Genomic DNA, 18,829 nt, shown 5'->3' with positions numbered 1-18,829 from the left:
CTACCCCTCTATTTCAATGAGCAGCTGCATTGCTGGATCAGTTGCACCCTCAAGGCCCGTTATGCTGGTGTCTGACCCAATGACACTATCCACCACCGATGCAACGTGACTCAATGGCTTAGGTGCTGATCCTCCTCCTTAACACATGGAATGTTTCACCAACTCAAAAGCATTGCCTACATAACACTTAAAAGCACACTTTAATGTAAGTTCTTTGTGACATTTTTTCCATAAGTAATTACATTTATGACGAGCAGAACGTTTTTTATAATTACATCAAACAATAATTATATTGTATATATAATATTATGGGCCTACCTGTTGCCATGCTTGCCCGTTTAAAGGCTGCAATTTCCATCCTCGACTGCAATTGTAACGCATACCACCGCCTCTCGCAGTTGTCCGGGGTCCGCGACAAGAGCGGGAATGCTGCATTAATTTGCAAACAAATCCTCTCCCATGTCTCACGCTTGGTTTGGCTTGATATGCCAATGCCGAATTTCCCTTTTATTATATGTTTTTTTTCCAGCACCAACTGGGCCAGCAGCAGTAGCTGATCCTGCATCCAGTTGGGCTTTCTTCTCCGTTTTGGCGAGTTCATCACCGACATTCACCTATGACATTACTTCAATCGGAGCAACATTTCCTGCTTTAAGTAGGCTATTTCGGCTAATAAGATGCCAATTAACCAAGCAAGTGTTATTGCAATGTCGTTTTTCATTATTGGGCAAGTGGCGGTTTTCATTAGGGTATTAGGCTACCTTGATAATTGAAATCACGACTTTTCTCTCTGTCTTCCTTTTTAGAATTACACTTCACTGGGGCCTGCACAAACATGTCATTATATATGCATTTCGATAACATTACTATTATTATTTTGTGTAGAACACAGACATATTTAGATGTGATAAGCTATGATGTGGTGCGTCTGTGTTATGTTCCGCATGGCCCTGTCATCTAACAACCAATCACCGTGATCATTGCGAGGAAGCTCGTGCACGAGAATTGACGTCATCCATAGCAACGGGAGACTCACTCTTAGTTTAGGAGTTGGCATTTTTCCTTACTAAAAGTAGGTCTGAAAGGCGTTGTGAATAACTTTTAAGAGAAAACTTCTAGCTAAAACCTTTTAGTGCGATTTAGGAGTACTCCTAGTGGTAAGATAAAAGGCTTTGTGAATATGGCCCCTGGTCATGACTATGCTAGTGGAAGTATTTCACTGTTATGTAACTGCTAAGCACATTTGCCTAGTAATTGGGGGGGGTATTAAACTCTGTGCTGTAGATAGGGACTCCCCATGTCAAAAACAACCATATCTATGTTGTGCAACATAAAAAATGAATTGAATTGAACATGGCATGTTGATTAGCATGTCTCCACCGTCTATAACCTTGTATGTCAGGGGATTAAACTGACCTTAACCTTTGACCCCATGGCCCTGAGTCCCTAAGTTCATCTAACTTGTGTAGACAATAAATGTACTAGAGTTAATGAAGATCCATCAGTCTGCTTTGGAGATATGAACCAAATACTGCATGTGAGTTATTTGTGTGACCCCTTGTAACCTTGACCTTTGACCTTAAGACCTAAATTGTCTTGCCAGCTCTTTGACAACTTATAGTGGGTAAGTAGACCAACTTTGATGAATATCTTTCAATTGGCTTTAGAGATATCAGCTAATATCAAGATGTACTAACATATTGCCCATATTGCAACATATTGTTTTTGGCCCACAAATTATTGTGTCATGCTCCATTCAAAGCTCTATATTTTCAGTACAAATCTGCGCTGTAGGCACCACACATTCTTAATCTACAGAAAATTATGATTCAAATGATACCAAATATGCTTTTGCTGTATTTACTTCCACCTTTGACCCTTTTCTAGGCTAATTCGCTCAGACTATTGAGGGCCCACTGTACAAAGAGTGTGGCTGCTCCTTGGGCGGTCTGGAAAAGCGACTCTATTCTTTCACACAAATATACAGGCATTTGTGGGCGTTTGAGGACGTTTCTGGGTAGTAAAGAGGTACGCCATGCTGTTGGAGGTGCAAACAAACGCTGCATCGCCATTGAGATTTTTTCAACCAGTGTAAACTGGGGTCTCATATTTTTACAGTAGCATCTCTTTTTACTGTTTGATTGCTTGTTTATTTATACAGTATAAAGTATGCATTAGCCCTGTTTTGGGGATAATAGTAAGTGTGATGTTTTAGATCCACTGGACACACAAGACACTAACAACATTAAATCAGAGGAATGTTTTATTATTATTATTATTATTATTATTTTGTGTTTAATGTGAGGCCTAAGTCATCTACATTCAAAATAGCTAGGAGACACTTTTCCGTTGTCATGCTCAATTTTTGAAGAATTTATTTTTATTTGCATATCCTATTATATATTATTAATCATTATATGCTACACAAAATATTTTGCATTTCTTGGTTAGGTTTATGCCTTGAAATAGTGTGTGTGTGAGAGAGAGAATAATTTGATTAATGTGACAAATTAAGTATATGAAAAGTGAATTGATCAACAAAAAGGATTTAACATAATAATAACTCGTCAGTGAGGTATAAATCTTTCAGTATATACATCTTTTGAATAAAACATTCAGGACAATTGTGCATAGCCTAAATACAAATGACAATTATATTATATGGAATAACAATATATCAACATTTCATAATTGCTTTCTTACACATATTCCACATTGCAGTGAAACTGATGGTAGCATAAACACCATCGCTGCTGTCGGGTGGAAACCTTGTATCTCCAAAAATATATATATATTTTTTTTTATTTTGAGGATGCAATGTTGGATTATTTAAAAAATACAAGGTTTGGGGATAGAGGTTTTCACCTGACAGCAGGTTTGAAAGGTACGTAAGTTTAGGCAGCATCCTTCAGAGGTGTGGTTGCATTGTTTTCTGTGGGTGGCTCCTCCTTCTTAGTAGAGGCTTTGGTGTTTTTCCGCCTGTAACCCCTGAAAAAAAAAAAATGAGTTATAAAATTATAAAAAAAGGACATGTTGCAATAATCTTAATGTAGCCTAACATATGAGGAGACTGCAACAGAAATAAAACTATGCTCAAAACATTAATTCCAAAATAGCCACATTTCCCATGGAGAGATCTATCTATTTGTCTATCTATCTATCTATCTAACTATCAGTAAAATGTAATGCAGTCCTCTCACCTTTCTTCTACATCTTGAATTGTATCTAGTAAAGGGGAGGCCAAAGTTTCAGGCAGAAAGATGGCAAAAAAGCCACTTAGGATAGGAACTCCCCCATAAATTAGTCCAGGTAGCCAAGGAACAATTTCCCCTAATAACTGGACCATAGGGGCCACCATAGCTCCTAATCGTGCTGTCATGGAAACAAAGCCCATGCCATTCTGCCTGTGAATGAAGGAATGAAACAAAATGTAAATCTAAATATGACTATCACAATTTGATATAGTAATACATCAAATGAAGTTGATGACATTCAGTAAATGGACATTGATGTTAATAGATGCACATCTGATTACAGTCACAAAGGAACATTGTGTGTAAGGGCTCTACCTAATGACTGTAGGGTACAGCTCTGGAGAGTAGAGATAGCAACAGTTGAATGAGGCTGCCAGACAGCCTTTCCCCAACACAGCCAGAGTAGTGCGCATCGTCTGTTTCTCTGTGCACCCAGAATGAAAAGTATTGAATAACATAGGCTACATTAAACACACTCCAGTACTAATTCCATCACCAAGCATTGTGTATTTATACTGGTCAATGTAAACAAGGGAAGTTGTACCATAGGGCACCAGCAGGTTGGCAAGAATGGCAATGCCAGCCAAGATAAGTGCTCCACACTGGGAGGGCCGGCGACCAACCACACTCATGGCCACCGTGACGATTACTTTTGCAGGGATGTCCACAGCTCCAAAGATGACCTGAATCAGGTAAATGTCCACTCCAAATTTCTGCAGGTCCATGGAAAGTCCATAGTAGCCAAAGCTTGTGGAGAACCTTTGAAGATGGGGGTCATTTTTGTCATTGCAGTCCTGAGCAGTTAGGCTATAAAGTCCTAGGAGCTGTATTTTGTTAAATAATGAATTAAATATATATTTTGACAAAGACAACATATGACCAAGTGTATTATTATAAGGGGTTTAAAGACTTTGTTTAAAGATACATTTTAACCATGTGCTCTAAGCATTGTAAGCAGTGACTATGCACAAACCAGACTGCACTGAGGCAGATAGTAATGGTTCTCATCACAGGGGTGCGGACCAAGTCCAGAGCCGAATATGATCCTCCAACACATGAGATCTCTTTCTTCATGGACTCTTGGAGGACCTGGTGACACATGCATAACCTTTAGTAGGGCTCTCTTCATGACTGCAGTATTTCTGTTGGATATAAATGTATGAGTGGCTTAAAAACATGGATTCAAGTCTGCATCAGGCCTATAGAACAATTTGCAATAAATACACAAATGCACTGTAGCATCAAAGACCTGTGGCAGTGGCGCTGACGTATAGTACCTCGAGAGTAATTTTCTCTCCCTCTGCACGGCGGCCATTGATTCGACCAACAGCTTGGAGGTTTTTGACTGCTTGTTCGGACTTCCCATTTAAAACCAGCCACCTGGCAGATTCCAAAAACCACCTACCGAAAAGAAAAAACAAATCTTCCTCATTCTTCAGACCATTTGTTTTTTGGCCTATGCAAACTTTGCACAGACATTCCAAACGTCTCAGATATCAGAAAAAATGGGTATGGATTTGACCCTGTCATACCAGGAGTAAATGAAGAAGAAGTAAAACGGTATCGACACAGCCAAAGTGAGCCAGCGCCAGTCACGGATATAATATGCCAGTAGTGCCAGCACCAGCTGCCCGATGGTGTAACTGTAACCGGTCCCTGTGCCTACAACTGTCCGCACTCGTGTGGGGATCCACTCCACAACTTGATGGAAATTGACAGATGACAGACAGAGAAAAACAGTTGGGTTTAAACATGAGTGATTTTAATAGGGTGCTTAAGTTCTGCCCTTTTGCTCTCGGTTCATGGGACCTTACTTCGGAAAAAATATGACCAGCTGTCAATAGACAAATTCAAATAATGTTTTGGTCCCGTTTGAACTGCATATGATGATATGCACAATTTAGTCCAAGAGCATTAGCTCAAAATTAAATTTTTCAGGATATGTTCAGAATACCCTTAGGAATAACATACTAAAAGTCCCCGTGAATCCCCCTTGTGCTTTCTGAGATATTCAAGATGGCGTCCAAAATTGCCGCTATTTGGAGATTTTTCCATATCTCAGGCTTGAAACATAATACAAATGCAATAAAAAATGTTTAAATATAAGTTTACTCATACAAGGAATCCAAATTCACCATCGACACACTGCTAAAATTAAAGTTAACCAATATTACAAGGTCATTAATGAAATGAACACGAAATTCACATAGTGTAGCCATTAAGCCCAGGCACCATTTAAGCCCATTTGTAACTTTGAAGTCATTTTTTAGAAAAAAAGGGGCCTGTCTGATGCTATTCATTATTTTGTGTAATCGGACAATGTCTTTATTATATGTTAGTTTTTATTTGGCACCAATCACATTTGTCAATATTGAATAAGGCTCGCTTACATCTGTGCAGTCTCAAGGAGGCTCAGATAAAGTCGCTTCAAAACTTTGGTGTTTTCGAACCCCTCAGATAGAGCCTCTTTTCAATTATTTTCATCCACTGACTTAGTATGTAGATTCATATTATGTGAATTTGGAGATTATTGTTTATTGTGTTGTGTGTACAAACAGGTAGTTCATTGTCATTTTTTACCATTTGGCTTTATGTAGAAAGATGAGTTATGCTAGTGTAACCCACCTTAAAGTTTGGTTACTAAGACCATAACTTTAGTTTTAGAACAGTTTGAGTTCAATAAATATTTTAATATATAAATAGAATAAATATGAATAAATAGCAAGAAGCTGAGTTTACATGATATGTATTTCTTTTTTTGGTCTGCTTGAAAGTGCAGGTATTCTAAAATACTTTTATTGTGGTATAGTCATCTCCTAGGTGACGGGTTTTTTTTTCACTCTCGAGACTCCACTTAAATAAAATTGATTAGACGTTACTGATAATCCTCTTAAGAAAATGAATACTAACTTTATCTAACTCTAATCTAACTTTTTCTAAATCTATTGATCGTATTGAATCATCTTACCTTTCCTTATACCTATTTTTCTACTGATTGTTGAAGACCTGTGTTGTTTGAACCTCGAACTCCGATTGGTTTTTTATGTACACTGGAACACTGGATGGCGAGTCAGTCCCCTTGGATCGATTGAATTGTTCTACCCTTTCATACTGGATAACCAACCCCTTGAACTGCCCTTTCATACTGGATAACCAACCCCTTGGATCTGTTCCCTGGATACAGATAAGCCTTCACACATACACTGACATTGTACACTCACACCACCTTACCCGGGTATTTCTTTTCTTTTGGACATTTGAGTTTTTAACTATTGATTTGATACTTTGCATTTTTAAGAGCTCTTTTATTATTTTATAGGGTTTTGTATTTATTTACTATTTATTTTCTATTTACCAATGTTTCCTCTTCTTTTCTCATAGAGAAAAGATATTCTTGCATTTAATAAACCTGCATTATTTATTTATAACATTTTACATACTGGTGTCCTTGTCAATTTACTCCCCCCTTAATGCCGAACCTAGAACTGGCCTAAACTTAACAGTAACTCATAGAAGCACCTCCTTTTACTTTAAAGTGCAATTTATTATTAAGTAGAGTAGAGGGGTGCTACACTAGTTAACGCAGTGAGCAAACCATCGTCAATAGTCGATATGTAACGGGAGTATTTTGCTCTCCATAAATATCCTCTGCGTTGTGTTTTTAAAAGAAAAGTTTAAATAATGCACACAGGCTATTACTTTCAGGTGCTCCTGTTGCGTGAAATTTGACAAGCCCGTCTGGGGTAGTGGGACACTTAGTTAAAAGTTAATTTTCGGGGAGCATAGCCCCACGTCACACCTACACCACACCCCCTTACCCTTAGATTCCCGTGGGAAAATAAAGAAAATACAAAAACTACAAAAAAGAAAATACAAAAAGAACTCATGTGGGGAAATTCATGGAAACAACATTAACCCTGCTACAGATACACTGCTTAAGGATTAAAAATGTTGAGTATACAAACTATATGTTTTTTTATTCATTTTACAAAAAAAAAATAAGGATTCGGTTGGGTGAAATATGTTCAAAAAATGCCTTTTTCCAAGGTGGGCTAAAATGGTACAGTGACCCAAAAAAACAGTTAACGTAAGCTAACTTAAAATAAGAATTCCTTGTTAATTCAGAGAGTTTGGCAAAAGAGGAATAACTATGATAGCAAGTTTTAAAGCATATTTAGGCTACAGGCATTTCTGTATACATTTAATCATGTTTATAAACCATTTTAGTGTCTATGAAAAATATGTGAACTTAGAAGGTTCAAACCTCTCATGTCGTGAGCGACTTGCGCGACAAAAACGACAGATTTATTATTTAGCAGCTGCATTTTACCAGTGACAAAAGTGATTTTGCAACTTTGGTAGCTCTTGGTCTGAACGCATAGTACAATCAGACAGCAATTTTCCCTCTATAACCTTTATCATGTAATAGCACATAATATTATATATAATGCTGACTTCATATAATGCAGCACCAATGCCAGCTTTACTAGGTGATGAGGGAGAAACTGAAGAATCAACACCAATTTCTGATGATGAGGATGATGACTGAAGTGATTTATTGTTATGAAATGTCTCCATTCAAGAAACTAATGATGAACTTGACTTACTTACCCTAAAAAACATATATTTTGACCTTTAAATTACATTTGTATTAGGTTTTAAGCCTGAGATACGGAAAAATCTCCAAATGGCGGCCATTTTGGACGCCATCTTAAATATCTCAGAGAGCACAAGGGGGATTCACGGGACTTTTAGTATGTCATCCCTAAAGGTATTCTGAACATATCCTGAAAAATTCAGCTTGTTACTAATTTGTTCCGGGTATAACCCTATTACTAGTGGACTAATTACTAGCCTCGTTGACACCATACCCTTCTTAATAGAGTGGGTCTGGAAAAGGTTCATTGACTTAGACTTCCAGCAGGGGCGTAACTAGCAGTGAAATTAAACTTAAATTGGTGCATTAAACTCATACCAAATTGTGTAGTAAAAACCAAGGTTTTAAATGCAGTTGTTTACTCAATTCCATAGAAATGCACGTTCATGCCAGCTTAGTGATATATTTGCGTGGCCGTGTTTTAAGGCATTGGAACTGGGCTTCAATGGACCTGCAGAGCAAATCCTAAATGTGCCGAAAGTTCATATGGTTACTCCCAGTCATTTACGAGAGCCAGGCAAATTTCCAAAATTAAAACAAGAAACAAATTAAGTGGACATCGGAGGAGCTTCCTGAGATGGCGACGTCTTCATCAAACGAAGAATATCAAGTCTGACACAGAGCTGCCCATATTTCTCCACAACATAGCCTAGGCTAAACTTCATCTGCATCGCTAACTTCAGCTAAATATGTTACGTTGGTTAGAGAGGTATTTTTTGTTTTCACTGTTTCCGTAATGTGTAGCTGGGTCATGGTTGGAGAATCGTTAAAGCAGCTGCAGGTCAACTAACGTTAGCTAAGTCTTCATTACATCTGGCAACCCAGAAGAGGCTCGCGCCTGGTAGTCTTGAGAACGTTCACCAGTGTTTTGATTTTGGCCTACAGAACGTTCGGTAACAATCCTACAAATCGCTCCCGTTGTAAAAGCAATAGTGTCCAACCTCTATCTGTCCCTATGCTGCTACAATGTTTGTTTGTAAAATACTGCATATTACATTGCTACAAACTGGTATTGCTACATCTTGTAACAGTTGCTAACAACAAATGATTGCTAACAATCTGGTGCTTGTGACTTGTTTCAAGTGAAATGCAGTCAACTGCAGTGAACTGGATGTGACATAATGGGGTGATCCAGTTGACTCGTCCGAGTTGGAAAGTGTGAAATTTCCCAGTTGTCTCACCAGTGTTTTGATTTTGGCCTACAGAACGTTCGGTAACAATCCTACAAATCGCTCCTTTAAAACAGTCGTAAAAGCTATAGTGTCCAACCTCTATCTGTCCCTACAGTATGCTGCTACAATGTTTGTACAAACTGGTATTGCTACATCTTGTAACAGTTGCTAACAACAAATGATTGCTACTGTAACAATCTAGTGCTTGCGACTTGTTTCAAGTGAAATGCAGTCAACTGCAGTGAACTGGATGTGACATAATGGGGTGATCCAGTTGACTCGTCCAAGTTGGAAAGTGTGAAATTTCCCAGTTGTCTCGCGTCATTTCACCGAGACGCCCCCCTTTAGGTCGGAATATCAGCTGTCCGACTCGAGGCTCTTGATAGTGCACCGAGCTGAACGTGCGAGTTGAAAACAAATAATTGCTGAAGTTGAGATGTATTTTCTTTGTATTTGTACTACGTTGGTCGATTTAAAGGAAAATTCCGGTATTTAGCACTTTGAGTCCCTTTTCTGGTTTGTTTTGGATGAACTATGGTGGTGGACACCGAAATTTTGACGATTGGTCCTGTCTCGACTTTTCTGACTCGTTTTGAATCGCCTTTACTGCTTCTTTAATCCGGTCACCAATTGCTCAGTATTGATGTGCGTGCAATACAATATAATGTTTTTTGTTTTCGAGCTAGTTTGCTAAAGAGGCTAATGTAGCTAACAATAACAATAGCTACTGCCCCCCTCGTGGCTCGAGAAAAACACACCGCATTTTTTTAAATTAAAATTGTAAGTGTGATGAGGCTGGAATATGAATTCAAGTGTAAATTATCCCGTAGCTTGTTTAGATGAGCCACAAGCTTGCTCTCGTGTTCTAGGCAAGCGCCCAGCACTACTGAGACACAGCTGCTGGCCTGTTGGCATCCATGTTCTTTCCCACAAAGACAAACTCGAACGCTAAAGTGCTACAAGCCAGGCAATTACGTCACGTTCGTGTGTACAACTTGGGCAGTCCGAGCAAAATGGATAGCAGCATAATGGGTCTATCCATTTGTCTTGTAAGTCCCCCGCCGAGTTGGAAAGTGTAAATTACCCAGTTTTCTTGCGGCATTTCACGGAGGCACGCCCCCTTTAACTCGGAGCTCTAGGGTACCCTGAGGTGGCCGTACGACCTTAGGTCACCAATTAATGCATTGCACGTAGGGTTGCAAAATTCCGGGAATTTTCAAAGTTGGAATTTTTCTATGGGAATGGACGGGAATATAGGGGAATAAACGGGAATTAATGGGAATAAACTGGGAATTTTTAATATGGCAAGTTAGTCTATAACAGGGAACTTAAATGTAGTGGACAAAACCCCATCTTGCAGCATAATATGTGACCCTGCAAGGTGAAACCAGTTCTTTTGCTCATAGTGCTATTTTGAGAAAATACGCACCTAACCACCCCACCCCCACACATACGTAGTGCACATGAATAAGAATGGGATATCATTATTTATACAAATAAAGATTGATCAGGAGCCATCAGAATAAAGTTTTCCCACGTATCTCTTACATTGTAATAAAAATAAATCGATATGAACAACTATGCTTGTCACAGTAGAGGCTATGAACCAAACGCAATGTTTTGCATTAGCCTAAAGTGTTTATGCTTTGAGCGCGCTACAATTCAGAATAGAAACAAGGCCGTGCCAGTTGCAGTGGCAGCACGATTGGTTCACGAGGCGGTGGCGCTGCGAACAACTCAGGTGATTCTTTCAGAGAATGAAGCAGTTTCTGCTTCGGACGTCATATGTCACGTGATTTTTTCGTAGCAAAGCAACATTCGGAGCAGTGGTTCAAATGGAATTGTAGTTACTGGTTTGAAGCACGTATCGAAGCTTCAGTGTCAGACTGCCATCACTACACAGAACTTCTTCTCCCCTTACTTCCCCCAAAATACATCAATTATGACCGTCCCAGGTATAACACCTTATGACCGTCCCAGGTATTAACTAGGGGGCAGAAAAAGACACTAACTCGGTTGATGAAACTGGACATAGTCAGTCATCCGCTTCAAAGTCACGCTACCGTAAGGCTAATAATAGCTGTGTCCTCACACTATCACACGTGACAATTTACTTAAAAAGGTGATTTTCTCCTCTTCTGGCATGTCGTGACCGGAAAACCATGCCAACTTTGGATGCGGTTATCTTATTTTATATTTTATATTATATTTTATTTAATATTTTTTGCAATACCCTCGATATACATATTGTTGGAAAGCTTAGTTAATGGTCGTTCATGTGAGCACAATAACTTAATTTTGTAAATTTTACCAAAGCGACTGGTTTCGCCTTGCAGGGTCACATATTCGTTAAAACAACCTGATTTAATGCAATTTCAGTTAAATTTCTACCATGCACATACGTCAATCACATGCACACAGCAATGAGCATAGGTTAATACTGCCCTACAAAGGCAAAAGGCAGTAACTACATTTTTGGTCAAAAATGAGTTATTGTCATTTTTGGGATATTAAAGACTTCCTTTATCATGTGGATAAATATCTATACTCAATGTGACTGTTTTTTAGAAAAAATAGAGGGTTGTGTTTTCAGTAACTCCCAAAACCATACTGCTCTATAAAGGCAAAAGGCAGTAACTGACCAGAGTGTCAAACTGAGAAAAATGACTTCAAAGTTTTTTGTTATGTCTACACAAATGTATTATAGGTAGAGCAATGAAAATCTGGTGACTTGTTGCCTTGATGAAGAAATGTGTGTATATAAAATATCTTGTGCTTAAAGTTGACCTTTTAAAGTTGCACTATCAAGAGCACCGAGTCGGAAAGCTGATATTCCGACCAAAAGGGGGCGTGTCTCAGTGAAATGACGCGAGACAACTAGGAAATTTCACACTTTCCAACTCAGACGAGTCAAATGGATCACCCCATTAGGCACTTTATGGAGCTCAGCAGTTTTTTGCAAAATATGTGGCTAGGTTTTGAAGGTTGAACCCCAATGGCTGTATCCGGTCATCATTTCAATACAAGAGTTTATCAACCTCTGTCTATTATCCCATTGCTCAAACCTGACACACTCCAAACTTACTCAGAGAAAGGGTGTTGAGCACCAGTCCAGAGAGGGCCATTCCGCAGCCAAAACGGAAGAGGCAGAAGAGGGAGAAGGAGGTAGCAAAGGCAGCACATGTTCCTGACACTGCCATCATGAGATAGGAGAATAGCAGCAAGTAACGCCTTCCAAATCTGTGGTCCAAAATTAAAATTTAGAAGAAGCATAAACAATATCCTATGCTTTGTACTGTCATGGAGAGAATAAAATTAGTTTCGTGTTAAATTATTTAGGCTATCAGATATAACCTGATGCACTTTAGCACAGTTCATTTTATAAATAATTAAAATGATTATTTAAAATCATTTAAATGATGCCATGTTTTTTCAAACAATTATTATCTGAAAATGCAATGAAATTTTGATGATAAATTGTTATACTTGTCTGAGAGTCCCCCAAATATAAGAGCACCGATGAGCACCCCTCCCATGTAAATGGTTTGCCCCATCTGTTTTAATGAGCGCAGGTCACAAACCAGATTCCACTGCAGACAAAGACAAGCCAAGTTTACAAGCCACATCAAGGTTAGTAAGCAAGTAAATTAAGTTCTTCCGTGCTCAAAAATTAAGATCTAAAGCAATACTCAGAATTACTGCATGGAAAAAGCTGAAAGTGTTAAACAAACTTTTATTAAACTTAAACACGTTAATGAATATATCACTGTGACCATAATGTTACCTCTGAAATAATTGTAGAGCTTCTCTCTGTAAAGTCATATTCCCATCCATCCTGGCATCCCTGCACCTCCGCGTCAGGAGTGTCTGCATAGGCGTCTTCCTCCTCAGCCTCCTCATCCGTCGCGTTCAAGAGGTCCCACTGCGGGGTGGCAAAGCGCTGGCATCGTGCTGGCTTGCCCTTATCGTCCAGGGGAACGGTGACACGCAGCACCTCTTCCCTGGTGAGCGTGCGAAGCGACAGGTTGGCCTGCGCGGTGCAGTGGTGTAACGGCACGGAGGCCACAAAGTTCTGCAGCAGGTTGTGGCTGGCCATCATCAGCACGGGCATGCAGAGGAGGCTAACGTGCATCACCTGGAAGCGGCCGGTGCTGCCCACCTGCTCTAGGAGTTCTCCGAACGCCATGCTTGGGTGGAGTGTCTGGCCTCAGTCACTTCTTTAGTCCGACAGCACACAGCAAAGCAGCAAGAACTGAGAAAACATAAACACAATGTTTCTTCCTGTACTTCTTCTCTGTCAGGATAATTTCTTTAGTCCGACAGCACACAGCAAAGCAGCAAGAACTGAGAAAACATAAGCACAATGTTTGTCCTTCGTCACATGTTTCTTCCTATGCTTCTTCTCTGTCAGGATAATTTGTCCCTTTCAAGCTCATGCAGTTCTAATGAACTGTGCGGTATGTACGTCCGTGCTACATATTACAAATAATGTATAAGGACATCAAAGGAAATAAAAATGAAGTTGAGCTGGTGAATGGTCAATGAAATTGAGTTGAAATTGAGCTGGCCAATGAAGTTAAGTTTTTCCTCAGTCGCTTTGGTGCATTAAGGTCATTATTAAGCACAACAGTAAGTGCATTTCTATAAACAATTTGAGGAAACTACACCACACAGTTTTTATGACCAAGATCATCAAAGTGCCTATAGCCATGTTGAAAATAACATTCTCAACAATGCTGTTGTTACTGTTTGGAATATATCAATTTCAACACTAAAAAAGTTACACAATGTGGGAGATTGTAAGACATTAGACAGAATTCAAATTTACTGTATACTTTTAAAGTACTGTTTATATGCAGTTTGTTGTCAGACCATGTCACTCATCCATATGCATGTTATACAGTATAGCAGATCTGTACAGCAGAAGTGTAAAAGAAAAGGAAGAATTATGCTTGACAGATTGTAAAGACAACTGGTTCAATACTTTTGAACATATTTGCACATTTACATTTATTTAGCAGACTTTTGTATCCGAAGTGATTTACAGAAATAAAAAATACAATTTAAACTACAGTGTAGAGCAGACCTTCTGTATGAATTACTAGTGTTATATACTGTATCAGAGCTATTAGTCCAGTAGATAACTGGTCCGGGAAGTAGGGTACAAATGCAATTTTTGCCGAAAATGACGCTGCGACTTATTATTTTGTTATCTATTTTGGTCTTTGGTTGTTTGTCTCATCACCCAGTCAATGGCAATACTGAAGAGCAGTGCTGGTATTACACATCCTTGTCTTACACCTGTTTTAACTTAGAATTCCAACACTACACGTGAAGTTTTTGTAGAAACTTTGATCATGCGACAGGTGCGCAGGGACCAGATAACGAAGTAGGTTATTATTGTGTGGAAGTGTGGTTATTTTACAGAAAAATATAAATAGTCATGCATTTTGGATTCCCAAGAGTCAAAGCTTTAAAATGGTGTATAACATTACTATGCTACATAGCAATATGGTGTACAATTGCTTTATTTTAGAATGTTGGGGGGAGGGGGGTAACCGTCCCGCCGGCTAGACACTGAAGATTATGTGGTAGACTAGCTAGCTAGACATTTTCTGTTTGCAATTAAAAGTGATATATGAGCCTGATAGCCACCTATCTGAGTGGAATGTGTTTCAATCGGCATATACTGTGTTTCATGTAAAATTCTTAGTTTAAGGGAAACGAATTATTGAAGACTTCAAGACTCACCTGTCCCATTACACAAAGGCAAAGACAACATTATATGTTTATCCATTTTCCAAATCACAGTGAGTACAGCCAAAATGTCAAAATGCCCTGGCTCTCACAGTTTATAACGGGCCAGTAGGTTAAAGGGAACAGGATAACTGCGCAATCTCCTCCAGCCTCGTCTTTATTGTCTTCATGATTTCCTTTTAAAAGTTTCTTATATTAAAATATGTCAATTATCAGCCATTACAAGCCAGTCAAAACCGTTCACTATCCCTCTCAGACGCACTCCTAATTAAATGGAGCAACTTTCAAGTCAGATCTGCCGAGAGTAAAGTATTATCCTTATGTAGCCTAACATTCTGCTTTAACATTGACATTGTAACATTCTCTAGGAAAAGTGAGAAGCAGTTTGCAGTAAAGCTACCCAAAGCGTCGTCTATCGCAGGAAAGAAAATGCGAGCAGCCTAACCTAAGCTCGGCGGGCCAGTTTAAAGTGCGTGGCGGGCCGGATTCGGTCTGTGGGGCGTATAGTTTGCCTTCCTCTGGGCTAGAGGGAACCGGATAACTCCGCAATCTTCTCCAGCCTCGTCTTTGTTACCTTCATGATTTATTTTCTTATATTAAAAAGTAGCTATCAATTATCAAAAATGACAAGCCAGCCAGAACATGCCATGATGCGACTCTGTCATGTGTGCTCAGACTCGTTCCCAATTAATGGAGTAGCACTTTCAAGTTAGATCTTAATAGAGATTGAGAAAGAACCCGAAAAGTATAATTGTTATGTAACATGCTGTTGGTGCATATTGTCATTGTAAACATTCTCTAAGAAGATTTAAAAATCAGTCTACAGTAGGCTAAAGGTATTTATTGGCTACATTTTGGTGCCCCCTCTGTCTCTTGGTGCCGTACGCACAGTGCCTGATGCGCGTGGTGGTAGCGGCGGTACTGCCTCTGGAAATAGCCTACTTGAACTCTCAAACTTTTACGTACAATAACACACAAAGGCTATATTAATCAGATTATTTTAACGCATGACATGCCTGATATTAGGCTACTTAGGATCCCCCTCACAATGTCAGAGAGCGTGGCAAAAATTGGACAAATTGCAATCAAAACCAGAGAACTGGACTGTCCGGGTAAAATATTATTTATAAGACAAATCTTACCTTTGGAGATTTCTTTAAACAAATTTTGCTGGGATGTACTTCAACAGAAGTTCCATATCAAGAACAGGTCACGTAAATATCAAATACATTTCTCAGACGTGAACTTGTCTCTCTCATGCACATAGATTGCCCCTAGCCTCTGTAGCCTGGTTGCTTGACGCCAGAAATGCGAAGAGAACGTGATAATACAAAATGTGATGTCAAAACTATTGTAAAAACGTGAGGTAGCCTACTGAGAGCTTATGCAGTGTTTGGTAATCAGCTTTTACATTCCGCTGGCTTTGCTAAGGGAATGCAGTTCTTCTGAAGGATGGATTTAATTGAGTTCAGCGCAGCAACCCCTCTGATTGAAGAGAAGACTTTTAACTGTAAAGAAAGTCAAATCATAACCATGCTTCTGTCCATCACACACAACATGGACTCTGAGACTATAGTTTCTTGGTCTACAGTAGGCAAATGATTCAGTGATTTGTATCACTCTTGTGGGAGGTAATGTAGGCGGGTGAAAAGAGTGGGTTTATTTAGAATGAGGGAGTTGAAATCGTAAATTTGTTTATTTTAATACTTAACACTGTTGCTTTGTCATGGCCTACTTTATTTTTGCGAGATCAAGGCAAACAATGACAAAATATCATAAAACTCGGTAGAATAGTAACCACAAGTATAGCATTGCAAGAGCCCTTTATCTTTGCCTCGTACTGTAGTGTTTCAAAGTGCAAACCTGAGTTCTGCAGGAAAATTCACATGAACTAAACTTAAAAAGCCTCCTATAACATTTAGAGACTTATTGATAGAAATATTTCATCTTGATTAGCAGGTTAACATGACTGCACCAGGCAGAATCAATCCCAACAACCACCTTTGGAGTTCAAATGAGCTGTTTTAGACATATTTCTCTACAAGACATCCCCACGTGGTTCCTTCTTTCATTTGTTTCAGATGTCAGTCGTGATGACCTTTCTCTCTCTCTCAACAGCTGTGTATATACACCAGCCTCAGTAAGCATCAAGCTCACTCTGGATTCCTGAGAAGAGTTGTGAAAATGATATCAAATCAGATGCAATGGTTTAGATCAGTAGTTACCAAAGTGCATTTATTTTTCTCATTGTCTCTTTTCTTAAGGGTAGAAGCCTGCCATGAAAAGCTTGAAAAGTACACAGTGAATTGAAACTACTGGGACACAAGTCAGTAATCATAATATACTTTGAGGGGGACATATCATAGGGGGACCCCTCAATACCACTATATACAATATTGGATTGATTACCTTCATCATGAACATGGCCTAAAATAGCCTTGTTATCAAATAACGCATATACTTATCATTTAAATATTCAACAGCAAAGAAATAAACATATAGTTTTATAATGCAAGAGGGAGACAACAGAGAGAAGGGACTTCACTAGAGGTCAAGAAAAGAAGAGAGTTGTGGGGTCTTCCCAAGTATATTTCCCAAGTCTTTATAAATACACTGCAGGTGACCCTTCACATTTAAAGATCATTTACCATAGGCTCTCCTTTAGGCTCTCCCTTTCTTTCTCTCTGGAATAAGATGTTTCGGTCAAAATTAAACAAAGCATCCACACACACACACTCACACATGTTAAATGTTAACTATATACAACATTTTGTTGTAAATTAAATTCCTTTCTGTCAATGCTAACGTGTCATCATACAGATGCAATCTAAAAACAGAGCAAACATAGCCTAGTCTCTACTCTGTCAACAGGCAGTGCGTCTGTTTGTAGTCTGTCTTGTTTATGTGTTTATCTCATCATTTGTGGTATTTATTTGGTGCATGCCTTCTCATGGGCACAGATCAATCACTCATCAGCCAATCACTGTAATCAATCACTGCCTGTGCAAGAATTGACAACCATAGCAACAGAGCCTCTATCTTATCTTGTGAGCTAGTCAGCAGATTTTTTTGAACAGCTTTTAAGAAAGAACTGTTAGTCCAAAAAATGAAAGTGTGACTTGGAGCACTCAGTAACATAAGAAGCTTTGTGAGTAAAGGCCAAGGTTGTAAAAATTGAGGTAAAACTAAAACTATTGAGGTAAGCTTTTGTTTTTTGCAGTGACTTGAATGAGATAAGACATTGAATGAGACATTGTTTCGCTCGTATGGGACATTATTCAGAACTAGCTTGCATATACATTATGTGTGTGTGAGAGGATGTTTTTCAATGGTGTATATAAGTGCATTTTACTAATGTGTGTGTGAGAGCATTTCAATAGTGTATGTAAAAGGTTTCACCAGTGTTTATGAGAGGTTTTCAGTTGTGTATGTAATCTTATCATTTCTCAGTTGTTTGTGTGAAAGCTTTTCATTGGTATGTGAGTGAGGTTTTCACTGTAGTGTGTGAATGAGTTTGGTTTTACATGTGTATATGCAAGCTAGTTCTGAATAATGTCCCAAATGGCCCCTCATAGTTTCTGTCTTAATACACACACACACACACACACACACAAACACATTTACAGGTCATCCCCATTATACATGTCCCTCCCATGCAGTAAATGTTTTCATGCAGTCAGTGCGTGGTATATGGCTGGATTGGATATATTTGGTTCCCCTCAATGTTGACTCTATAGCTGCGGCCTTGCTGGGACATGACATGCAAAAGGACCCTAGTTAATATATAGAAATGGTTACACAATACACATCTATGTTCTTTTCTAAGAGGCACAGTAAAAGGCATAATAAAGAGTGATTTAGCCAAGCAGGGTTATTTCCCCTCACAGTTGGCTCTGAGGAATTTGTTCTGTTTGACTAGGGGAACAGCATGAGATGCCAGTACAGAAGACTCAGTGGACTCACTCTCATTCTCTCCACAAACCGGTTTA

The 18,829-nt window shown here is 39.0% G+C and overlaps 1 protein-coding gene across 1 annotated transcript; it reads right to left on the bottom strand.

The window, feature by feature from the left end:
- Positions 1-2,240: 2,240 nt before the first annotated feature.
- Positions 2,241-16,421, bottom strand: slc22a6l (solute carrier family 22 member 6, like). Its single transcript, XM_048266252.1, has 11 exons — positions 15,983-16,421; positions 12,868-13,335; positions 12,570-12,673; positions 12,169-12,323; positions 4,787-4,955; positions 4,532-4,655; positions 4,228-4,343; positions 3,799-4,013; positions 3,570-3,678; positions 3,201-3,404; positions 2,241-2,988 (listed from the first exon to the last, which is right to left on the bottom strand). The coding sequence occupies exons 2-11, from the start codon at positions 13,267-13,269 to the stop codon at positions 2,895-2,897; spliced, it is 1,692 nt and encodes a 563-aa protein (XP_048122209.1). The 5' UTR covers positions 13,270-13,335; positions 15,983-16,421; the 3' UTR covers positions 2,241-2,894.
- Positions 16,422-18,829: the final 2,408 nt, after the last annotated feature.

The sequence above is a fragment of the Alosa alosa genome, chromosome 2 (genome assembly GCF_017589495.1).
Source record: "Alosa alosa isolate M-15738 ecotype Scorff River chromosome 2, AALO_Geno_1.1, whole genome shotgun sequence".
NCBI lineage: Eukaryota > Metazoa > Chordata > Actinopteri > Clupeiformes > Clupeidae > Alosa > Alosa alosa.
The sequence above is the reverse complement of the archived record's forward strand: the minus strand, read 5'-3'. Positions and strand labels throughout refer to the sequence as shown.